This window comes from Manis javanica, chromosome 4, assembly GCF_040802235.1.
Source record: "Manis javanica isolate MJ-LG chromosome 4, MJ_LKY, whole genome shotgun sequence".
NCBI classification, from domain to species: Eukaryota; Metazoa; Chordata; class Mammalia; order Pholidota; family Manidae; genus Manis; species Manis javanica.
In genome coordinates, this window is record NC_133159.1 from 143,367,828 (window position 1) to 143,380,049 (window position 12,222).

The 12,222-nt window shown below is 38.2% G+C and overlaps 1 protein-coding gene across 8 annotated transcripts in view; it reads left to right on the plus strand.

Moving 5' to 3' along the window:
- Window positions 1–12,222, plus strand: part of LOC108407510 (adaptor related protein complex 2 subunit beta 1) — a 148,206-nt gene that overhangs the window by 6,396 nt on the left and 129,588 nt on the right. For 7 of the 8 annotated variants that reach the window (XM_073235250.1, XM_073235249.1, XM_073235252.1 and 4 more), the window contains exons 3-4: window positions 4,387–4,492; window positions 7,640–7,775. In XM_073235250.1, the coding sequence (XP_073091351.1) occupies window positions 4,387–4,492; window positions 7,640–7,775 (242 nt within the window). The remainder of the gene's footprint in view (window positions 1–4,386; window positions 4,493–7,639; window positions 7,776–12,222) is intronic. The other variant, XM_073235255.1, reaches the window with a different exon arrangement.

The window sequence follows — 12,222 nt, forward strand, 5'->3', positions numbered from 1 at the left end:
TTCCATTCATTTATTCGGTAAATGTTTATTGAGTGCCTACTATGTGTGAGTCAGATTTTCTCAACACTGTAAAATATATAGAGTTACTATTAAATACCCTAATTTCTTTCAAGTTAGAGTACACCAAATGCCTAAATCTTGTTTTCTAAATACCATTTCCCACTAAAAGGAGTCATGATTCTTTGGAGAAAGGGCTGATTCCAGGGCAGGGTCAAGGCAGAGTACTAGGTGAACATAACATCTTGTACCAGAAAGGAGGGGAGCGCTGAAAAAACGATGGGACATGTCAAGGAGCAGTGCAGTTTGAAGGGGCTCCCACTGGCCAAATTTGAGATGGTTTCATCATTTAAAAAAGAGATCACGGTGGACTCTTAACTCATTGAATAATACATACGTATATACACATAAATCATCATCATAACTAATTCAGGCAGGAGTCACTGATGAATGCTAAACCAACTAGCGGGTGAAAGTTTTTGAGGAATAGGATATTTAAATAGTCTGCAAGTTACCTTTTCACAGATTATTTACCAATTACAAAGGAAAAAATAGTAACTTTACAGTGTCAAAACTTGGCATTTACCACCTTAAGTATTCCATGCTACCATCACCAGTAGATAAATTAACATTTATCTCTTGATGTCGTGCACTGAGAACACACCATCACTTAAGAATTTGCTGCCAAGATGCTTAACCTCAGTGTAATCGTGAGGGAATACCTGTGACAAACCCAAACTGAGGGCGTTCTATAAAATAACTGGCCCGTACTTAAAAATAAATACTCTCATGAAACACAAAGGCTGAGGAACTGTTGCCCATTAAAGAAGACTAAAGAGATATGAGAGTAAATGTATTGTATGATCCTGGGCACAGCAGGGTAGGGGTAAAATTGCTATAAAGGACATTATCAAGACCTTTGAATAAAGTCTAAAGATAGATGATGGTGACGTATCAATTGTAAACTTCCTGATTTTGATCATTATATTTTGGTTATGTAAGACAATTGTTCTTAGGACTTATACACTGACATATTTAGAGCTAAAGGACATGATGGCTGCAGCATACTGTTAAATGATTCAGGGAATAAATATGCAAATCTAAAATATGGTAAAGCAAATGTGGCGCCAGTGTTAACAATTGGGGAATCTTGCAGCTTCCCTTTAAGATTGAAATGATTTAACAGGCACATGAAAAGATGCTCCACATCGCTAATTATCAGGGAAATGTAAATTAAAATCATAATGAGATATCACCTCACCCCAGTTAGGATGGCCACCATAGAAAAGACTAGGAACAACAAATGCTGACCAGGATGTGGAGAAAGGGGAACCCTCCTACGCTGCTGGTGGGAATGTAAGCTAGTTCAACCATTGTGGAAAGCAGTATGGAGGTTCCTCAAAAAACTAAAAATGGAAATACCATTTGACCCAGGAATTCCACTCCTAGGAATTTACCCTAAGAATGCACAATCCCATTTGGAAAGACATATGCACCCCTATGTTTATTATCACAGCACTATTTACAATAGCCAAGAAACGGAAGGAATCTAAGTGTCCCATCAGTAGATGGATGGATAAAGAACAGGTGGTACATACACACAATGGAATATTATTCAGCCATAAAGAGAAAACAAATCCTACCATTTGCAACAACATGGATGAAGCTGGAGGTATTATGCTCAGTGAAATAAGCTAGGTGGAGAAAGCCAAGTACCAAATGATTTCACTCATTTGTGGAGCATAAGAACAAAGCAAAAACTGAAGGAACAAAACAGCAGCAGACTCACAGAATCCAAGAATGGACTAACAGTTACCAAAGGGAAAGGGACTGGGGAGGGTGAGTGGGAAGGGAGGGAGAAGGGGAATAAGGGGCATTATAATTAGCACACATAATGTATGTGTGGGGGGCACGGGGGAGGCAGTATACCACAGAGAAGACAAGTAGTGACTGTATAGCATCGTACTATGCTGATGGACAATGACTGTAATGGGGTATGTGGTGGGGCTTGATAATGGGGGGAATCTAGTAACCACAGTGTTGCTCATGTGATTGAATATTAATGATACTCAAAAAAAATACTGTTAAAAAAAAAGTTTGAAATGATTGAAAAATGAAAGAAAAATAGGTCATGCTATAGTTGCCTGGAGTGAACAGGGAGCTCCAGAACATTTTCTAGAAAACACAAATACGTCAGTCCTATTCTGTCATTTGGAGCTATGTAAGGGTACATTACAGACACCTCCACAGTGAGTTGTTGAAGTGTATCAGCTGCTAGTGGCTTTCAACCTTGCCTGCACCTTAAAGTCGCCTAGGAAGTTTAAAACATACTGGTGAGCCCCCAGAAATCCTGATTTCGTTGGTCTGTGATGTGGCCCAGTCGTGGGGGATTTTTAAAATCTCCCCACATTTTTCTAATTTGTAACCAAGATTGAGAACCATTGCTAGCTGCTAACCATGTTTGGTAGATTTTTATAGGGGGAGGAGTAGCAGTAAAAGATAGGAATTTAATGGTATGTACGAGATAGATGTCTGGCTTAGTGGCCCTCCTTGGCTCCACCCAGCTTATTCCCTATGTTTATTATTTATATCTCCCAAAAACCATCAGTCCATTGTCACTCATTTTCAGCTTTTTTCAGAATCTCTTATTGTGAAATGTGTTTATTTATTCTGTTAATGACCAAGATATTCTATAATGACATGAAAGGTTTAATTTAAAACTCACCTAACTTCTCAAACCTTCCTTCTCTTGCAGTGGATCCTGGTAACCTTTTTTTATTCAGGGATTTGTTTAAGTTTAAGACTTACAGATTGAATCACACCTGGGTGAACCACCACATTTAGAAAAAAATGGATAGGCCGAGTTCCCTTTACTTCCTACATCGCCCGCCAGAACTGCCACTGGAACATACTCTTTAAGTTATGCTGTTGGAATAGTTTCAGTTACATCCTGTTTTGATTCTTTAAGTCCTGCTGCTAGTTCCAGTGCAGACTTTTTGAAACCCTGCTGCTTGTCCTTTACAGTTCCCGAAAGTAAATGATGGGAACCCAGAGAGCTGGATTTGGCAGCAGAGGACTTGGTGAAGAGACAGTTGACTCTTAAAAGGTCTAGCTTTTCTGGTTCAGCTGTTTTTGCAGCTGTCCATTAAATCAGTGATTTTTGTAACATTGATTTGGTTGTCCTGTTGGCCATGGCTATTGTGTAACAAATCTTTTTAGTGCTCAACTTCTGTGTTTCTTGCCAGTTTCATCCTTCCCATTTAGAGGCTTTAGCAGATCACATAGTTTGCCGCCCCATTATTTCTAACTGGTGAATGAGGTCTGGTTAAAATGAACATCAAGAGCAGCCATAAAGGTGGAGGGAAATGAGGCAGTTATTGTAGCAGAGTTTAAGCGTACAGATGGAAGGTTGAACTGGGAGTAGTCTACTTTTTCATGGGCTTAGTGGTGTATTTTCTTTCTTTTAAAACCAGCAAGGATTGTTACCTTCTCTTTTCTGGTTCAGCTTTCTGAAGATAGGTGAGCCTGAGCCTTATAGTTCCCCTGGCATTTCACAGTGCAGGGCCCGAGGGTCATTCAGGTTGGACCTTTAGAAATGACTCTGGTTTGTACCATTCTTGAAACTTCAAGATTATAATTTCTGTTTGATTGATTGAATAGGATGAAGCCTTAAAACCCACTGGCTTCTAATTAGAGAGCAGTGATTCTCAATCCTAGTTGTGCATTAGAATCGCTTGGGGGAACTTAGAAAAATATGAACTTAAGAGTTCTCCTTGACATGCTGACTTATTTGGCCCAGAGTGGAGCCTGAGCATTGTTGTTTTTAAATACTTCCCAGGTAATATTAGTGGGTGGGCAAGGTTGAGAACCTCTGGATTCAGCAGTCTGGAGAGACAGCTCGAAGGTAGCTCGCTCTGTCATTAACTCACTGTGATCTTTGAGCCTTGGCTCTTTATTTGTGAAGTTGAGAGTGGGTGAATGATATGATAACTGGAGTCTCTTCTGGCTTGAAGACAATGGTTTGTGAACCCTTTCCTTGTCTGCGTGTATTGTTCCCCTAGGATCTTGCAGTTCTGATGGGAGGTGATCCCGCAGATGCCATTTCTTCCTCATGGTGTTAAGATTTCAGGAGATCTGTTTTCCCACTCCTGTGCCTCCTCAGATCTCGATTGTACCCCCCTCTTTGGCCATACCTTAAAAAACGGTATCCTCATCAGTGGGTCAGTTGATGTTGTAGGGACTTGACTTGTACCTATCCTATAATTGAAAAATTTTTATTTCAGTTACTGCCCTGCCTCTGGTCTGGTGTTGTGGTGTTACTTGTTATGTGGTACACTGTTGTGCTCTGGTTCTCCCGTTTGGGGACCTCACCCTTCTGTTTTCTTGTAGGAGAAATCTTTGAATTAAAGGCTGAACTCAACAATGAAAAGAAAGAAAAGAGGAAGGAGGCTGTGAAGAAAGTGATTGCTGCTATGACTGTGGGGAAGGATGTTAGGTAAGGGTGGTCGCCCCTGCCGTTGGTCACTTTAGACCCATATCCTACTTTATGGCTTTTACTGCTTTTCCTTGACAACTGTTATAATCATAGACCCTATGAAAATGGATTTGTCCCACTGAAAACATCATGAGGGAAATTACTTGTCTGTTAACTCATGGCTTAAGCTTTCTTGATCTTGTTTTGGCAGAATAAATAGTTTGATTTTGTTGCATACATGCAGCATAAAACCTGAGAGCTGGCACAGTTACAAACCTGTTGCTGACTTTTAGAAGATGATAAAAATATACTGGGAAGCAGAAACTCTTACGTTGTTTAATTGGCTCCAGTCAGTACCCTTAACTTTACAGCTCTACATTCAATTGCTGACTTCAAGATGAAAACAAATGTTAACAAAATGCACTGGGTCTTTTTGGTTTTCTTATTTTCTTTCTTCCTTCCTTCCTTCCTCCCTTCCCTTCCTCCTCTCTTCCTCCCCTTCCTTCGTCTTTTTTTATGTAGTTGATATATCAAGAGCATTTTGAATTAAGTAAGGAGTATTGTAGGCCTCTCAGGATTCCTAAGATTCTTCCAGGGAGTCCATGAGGTCATATCTATTCTTATAATTATAATACTTAACTTTTTCACTGTGTTGCCATTTGTACTTCTGATGCCTTAGCATAAATCAAGGCAGTGATGCCAAACTATGACAGTAGTCAATGTATATTCTTCACCACTGTGTTTTTACAGGAAAAAGGCAGTTTCACTTAGGTCTGTTCTTCATGAAGCATTGAAACTTCTACTTTGCTAAACCTTGAATCTTGAGTACAGGTCTTACTAATAATCCATATGGTGAAATAGGATATACTGAGTTAAATAAAATAAAATAATTAATTTGTTTTACTTTTTTAATGTCCTACCAGAAAATTTAGAAGTATGTCAGTCATTCAAAAATACGGTGTCCCCATTTCAAACAATTGTTCAAGGGCTTTTCTTTTTCAAGTCAGCCACCACACTTTGCTGTGCAGAAGTGCTTTATATGTAATTATTATATTTTATTTAACTCAGTATATCCAAAGTAGTATTATTTCAACATGAAATCAATATTAAAAAATTATTAATGAACTCTTACATATTTTTCGTGCCAACTCTTCAAAATCCAGTATATGTTTTACATAGACATCACATCACAGTTCAGACTAGCCACATTGCAAGCGCTCAGTAGCTCTATGTGACTAGTGGCTACCCTATTGGAAAGTTCAGGTTTCTAGCTTTATAGGTTGGTACTTAACAATTTTTACCTCTAGAACTTTGACTGTTCTTTTTTCTTCTGTTGAAGTATAGTTGATATACAAGATTACATTGGTTTCAATTATACAACACAATGATTCATCAGTTAAACCCATTATTAAATCCTCACCCCAACTAGTGTGGTTACTATCTGTCAACACAGAAAGATGTTACAGAGCCATTGACTATATTCTCCATGCTGCACTACCATCCCTGTGACCAGCTTATATTATGATTGGGAGTTTGTGACCCTGTATACCATCCCCAACACCCGCCACAAGCCCTCGCTCACCTACCCAGACACCCCTCCCCCTCCCCCATGGTGTCTGCCAGAGCTTTGACTATTTTTTATCAAGATCTTGATCTTGTGGAGGTTGTTGGAATTAATTTATTTAGGATCTTAAAGTTACTATTAGCTCATGTTTCACATTTATTTACTGGTTTTACTGTTGTTTTGCACATGAGCTATTTCCTATTAGCCTAGGACATGGAAAGAATGGTCATTTTTGAAGTGTCAATTAATGTTTTAAATATCTACATGTGCATGAAACTACACTAGGTACATACAGGCAAGTTAAAGTCATTGGTTCCAGGTAAGAAGTCATTGGTTCATTGGAGGTAATGGTGGATTCTTTGACTTTGCAGTCCATCTTCATCTTTGTGAATAATTTGTATTTCTGTATATTGTTTTTCTGCATGTACAGGAGTTATACTATATAAGCAGGTTTTCAGTCATTCTGTTAACTTTTCTGTAGAATATACTGACATTTGCTTTTTCATTCTCCTGTACTAGTGTTAAGATATTTAGAAGAATTGAAAGTTCATAAGGTACTTTGAAAAAGCCTTCGGGGACGGTTAATTACTAACTTCATGTAAAAGTATCATTAACCATACTTAAAAAATACGGCTTGTAATTTAAAATCTGACACACTCAACCCTTCCATGCAAAAGGTGATTCTTTGTGAATGGAAATATAAATTTCTTTTCTTTGGCTTTATATGTGAATGATAGACCAGGCAATGACTTGAACATTGGAAAAAGTATAAATTCCTTTTACATTTTGAGTGCACTCATTTTAATTTGTTTGAATGTGTAATGTTAAAAATAAATACATTCTACTAAAAGAGAATCAGGATGTATTAAAAAAGTGACTGAATCTAGTTGTGGGATTAGAAATACACAAAATGAGCCTGAGTTGTGGGATTAGAAATACACAAAATGAGCCTGGATGGAATGCGCCTTGTTCTCTCAGAAAGCAAGGAAGCTATTGAAAACACAGATTTATATCACAAGAACCCAGGAGCTAGTAACTAAATAAGTTAAAATCAAGGATGGAAGAATATAAGTTTTAAAAAGCTTAACAACTGTAGTTCTTTGAAACTGCAATGAATTGATAGGAAGAATTTGGATTTTTGTATGTGATACTGTGATATTTTTAAAAAATGATTCCTCAAGGTATGCACTAAAATATTATGTATAAATGATAACAGTGTCTAGGATTTGCTTAAAAATAATCCAGAGCAACCATATGGAGTAGGGACTAGGGGAGGGAAGAGTAGGTTGAGGCTATATATCAAACAAGATTGGTCATGGGTCAAAAGTTGTTGGCAACTGTGTGGAGAATATACATCAGGTTCGTTTTACTACTCTTTCCTTTTGTTTGACAGTTTTTGTAAGTTAAAAAAAATTATTTTTACAGACCTTCGTGGAACCAGCACTGTAATTTCTTTAGTAATTTGTTTCTGTGATAATAATTATCATGTGGGGACACTTGTCCTTGCACCAATCACTTTGTAAAATAAGGTCATTTCTTCATATTCGATCCAACAGCTTTAACACCAACATCTATTGACTCCCTTCTTTTTTCTCTCTTTTCAGCTCTCTCTTTCCAGATGTAGTGAACTGTATGCAGACTGACAACCTGGAGCTAAAGAAGCTCGTGTATCTCTACTTAATGAACTATGCCAAGAGTCAGCCAGATATGGCTATCATGGCTGTTAACAGCTTTGTAAAGGTAACTTCTCCCCAAAGACTCAGGAGCAGTCTCTTCTACCTCAGCCTTTGCAGAAGTGTTTCTTGATATAGTGCAAACAAGCAACCTCTGTTCCAAAAGAGGGCCTCCAGAGAAGTAGAGGCAGTGACTGGGACCATTCATATTTTAAGCACATATATGCCTACATTTGTCATCCAGTTAAATGGGGAGCCTTGTTAGTTGGGCTTGGTGCATCCTTGGAGATGGAGAAGAAAGCCAGGTGAAACCTGTTGTACCTTCCAAGGCTGACAAAGGTTGGGCTTACCATTGTAAGATCAGTAAACTGGGGCTTTAACTATTTTATCTTTGTAGAAATTATGCTTACAAGTCCAAAGTAGCGGAAAAACTGCAGGAGCTACTACTACTTTTGCTTCACATAAGGTGTTAAAATGTTTGGTAAGGTTTTTCATTATGTAAGTTTTGAAATATGTTCAAGGAGAGGACATAGTGTAGTAACTTCCTAAATACCCACCTTGACAGTTTCAATAGTTACTAACCCACAGCTGGGCTTGTTTTAATTTATACTCCTCATAAATACTTTGTTGACCCCTAACCCTCTCCTCCTGGATGATTTTGAAGCAAACCCTTTTTGAAGTTACAAGGATGTAAAACAATACAATCAATGATTGTATTGTTACAAGGATGAAAAATCAGTTCATCCTTACATTTATCAGAGTAAGACCTCCCTCCCTCCCTTCCTTCCTCCCTCCCTCCCTCGCTCCCTCCCCCCTTCGCCCCTCCCTCCCCTCCCCTCCCTTTTTGGTATCATTAATGTACAATTACATGACCAACATTATGATTACTAGAGTCCCCCTATTATCAAGTCCCTTCCACATACGCCATTACAGTCACTATCCATCAGCATGGTAAGATGCTATAGAAGCACTACTTGTCTTCTCTGTGTTCTACTGCCTTCCCTGTGTACCCCCTCCCACATTATGTGGGCTAATCATAATGCCCCTTTTCCCCCCTTATCCCTCTCTTCCCACCCATCCTTCCCAGTCCCTTTCCCTTTGGTAACTGTTAGTCCATTCTTGGATTCTATGATTCTGCTGCTGTTTTCTTCCTTCAGTTTTTCTTTGTTCTTATACTCCACATATGAGTGAAATCATTTGGTACTTGTCTTTCTCCGCCTGGCTAATTTCACTGAGCATAATACCCTCTAGGTCCATCCATGTTGTTGCAAATGGTAGGAGTTGTTTTCTTCTTATGGCTGAATCATATTCCATTGTGTGTATGTACCACATCTTCTTTATCCACTCCTCTACTGATGGACACTTAGGTTGCTTCCATTTCTTGGCTATTGTAAATAGTGCTGCGATAAACATAGGGGTGCATCTGTCCTTTTCAAGCTGGGCTGTAGTATTCTTACAGTAAATTCCGAGGAGTGGAATTCCTGCGTCAAATGGTATTTCCATTCTGAGCTCTTTGAGGAACCTCCATATTGCTTTCCACAATGGTTGAACTAATTTACATTCCCACCAGCAGTGTAGGAGGGTTCCCCTTTCTCCACAACCTCGCCAGCATTTGTTGTTTGTCTTTTGGATGGTGGCGATCCTTACTGGTGTGAGGTGATATCTCATTGTGGTTTTAATTAGCATTTCTCTGATGAGTAGCGATGTGGAGCATCTTTTCATATGTCTTTTGGCCATCTGAATTTCTTCTTTGTATAACTGTCTATTCAGCTCCTCTGCCTGTTTTTTAATTGGATTGTTTACTTTTTGTTTGTTGAGGTGCATGAACTCTGTATATTTAGGATGTCAGTCAGCCCTTTATCGGATCTGTCATTTATAAATATATTCTCCCATACTGTAGGATGCCTTTTTGTTCTACTGATGGTGTCCTTTGTTGTACAGAAGCTTTTCAGCTTGATATAGTCCCAGTTGTTCATTTTTCCTTTTGTTTCCCTTGCCCGGGGAGATATGTTCATGAAGAAGTCGCTCATGTTTATGTCCAAAAGATTTTTGCCTATGTTTTTTTCTAAGAGTGTTATGGTTTCATGACTGACATTCAGATCTTTGATCCATTTCGAATTTACTTTTGTGTATGGGGTTAGAGCAGTGATACAGTTCCATTCTCTTACACTTAGCTGTCTAGTTTTGCCAGCACCATCTGTTGAAGACACTGTCATTTCCCCATTGTATGTCTATGGCTCCTGTATCATATATTAATTGACCATATATGTTTGGGTTAATGTCCGTAGTCTCTATTCTGTTCTGCTGGTCTGTGGCTCTGTTCTTGTGCCAGTACCAAATTGTCTTGATTACTGTGCCTTTGTAGTAGAGCTTGAACTTGGGGAGCAAGATCCCCCCCCACTTTAGTGTTCCATCTCAGGATTGCTTTGACTATTTGTGGTCTTTGGCATCTCCATATGAATTTTTCAACTATTTGTTCCAGTTCGTTAAAGAATGCTGTTGGTAATTTGATAGGGATTGCATCGAATCTGTGTATTGCTTTGTGTAGGATGGTCATTTTGATGATACTAATTCTTCCTTTCCAAGAGCATGGGATGAGTTTCCATTTGTTAGTGTCCTGTTTAATTTCTCTTAAGAGCGTCTTACAGTTTTCAGGGTATAGGTCTTTCACTTCCTTGGTCAGGTTTATTCCTAGGTATTTTATTCTTTTTGATGCTATTGTGAATGGAATTGTTTTCCTGATTTCTCTTTCTATTAGTTCATTGTTAGTGTATAGGAGAGCCACAAATTTCTGTGTAGTAATTTTTTATCCTGTAACTTTGCTGAATTCCGATATTAGTTCTAGTAGTTTTATTTAGAGTGGAGTCTTTAGGGTTTTTTATGTACTATATCATGTCATCTGCAAATAGTGACACTCTGATTTCTTAACCGATCTGGATTCCCTGTATTTCTTTGTTTTGTCTAATTGCCGTGGCTAGGACCTCCAGTATAATGTTGAATAACAGTGGGGCAAGTGGACGTCTATGTCTTGTTCCCAATCTCAGAGGAAAAGATTTTAACTTCTCGCTGTTTAGTATGATGTTGGCTGTGGGTTTATCACATATGGCCTTTATTATGTTGAGGTTCTTGCCCTCTATACCCATTTTGTTGAGAGTTTTTATCATGAATGGATGTTGAATTTGTTGAATGCTTTTTCAGCATCTGTGTAGATGATCATGTGGTTTTTGTCTTTTTTGTTTATGTGGTGGATGATGTTCATCGATTTTCAAATGTTGTACCGTCCTTGCCTCCCTGAGATGTATTCCACTTGATCATGATGGATGATCTTTTTGATGTATTTTTACATTCGGTTTGCTATTATTTTGTTGTGTATTTTTGCATCTGTGTTCAGCAGGTATATTAGTCTGTAATTTTCTTTTTTTGTGGTGTCTTTGCCTGGTTTGGTATTAGAGTGATGTTGGCCTCGTAGAGTGAGTTTGGGAGTATTCCCTTTTTTCCAACTTTTTGGAACGTTTAAGGAGGATGGGTTTTTACTAAATGTTTGATAAAATTTAGCAGTGAAACCGTCTGGCCCAGGAGTTTCGTTCTTAGGTAGTTTTTTGATTACCGCTTCAATTTCCTTGTTGGTAATGGGTGTATTCAGATTTTCCGTTTCTTCTTTGGTCAGCCTTGGCAGGTTGTATTTTTGTAGAAAGTTGTCCATTTTTTCTATGTTATCCAGTTTGTTACTATATGATTTCACATAGTATTCTCTCATAATTCCTTGTATTTCTGTGGTGTCGGTAGTGATTTTTCCTTTCTCATTTCTGATTCTGTTTATGTGCGTAGACTGTTTTTTTTCTTTTTTCTTGATATGTCTGGCTAAGGGTTTATCTATTTTGTTTAGTTTCTCAAAGAATCAGCTCCTGCTTTCATTGATTGTATTGTTTTATTATTCTCATTTTTATTCATTTCTTCTCTAATCTTTATTATGTCCCACCTTCTGTTGACTTTGGGCCTCATTTGTTCTTCGTTTTCTAGTTTTGTTAATTGTGAGTTTAGACTGTTCATATGGGATTGTTGTTTGTTCCTGAAGTAGGCCTGTATTGCAGTATACTTCCCTCTTAGCATGGCCTTTGCTGTGTCCCACAGATTTTGCAGTGTTGAATTATCATTGTCATTTGTCTCCATATATTGCTTGATCTGTTTTTATTTTGTCAGTGATCTATTGATTATTTAGGAGCATGTTGTTAAGCCCTCATGTGTTTGTGAGCTTCTTCATTTTCTTTGTGTAATTTATTTCTAATTTCATACTTTTGTGGTCTGAGATGGTGGTTGGTACAATTTCAAGATTTTTAAATTTACTGAGGCTCTTTTTGTGGCCTAGTATATGATCTATTCTTGAAAATGTTCTGTGTGCACTTGAGAAAAATGTACATCCTCTTGCTATTGGATGGAGTGTTCTGTAGATGTCTGTTAGGTCCATCTGTTGTAATATGTTGTTCAGTGCCTGTGTCTCTTATTTTCTATCTGGT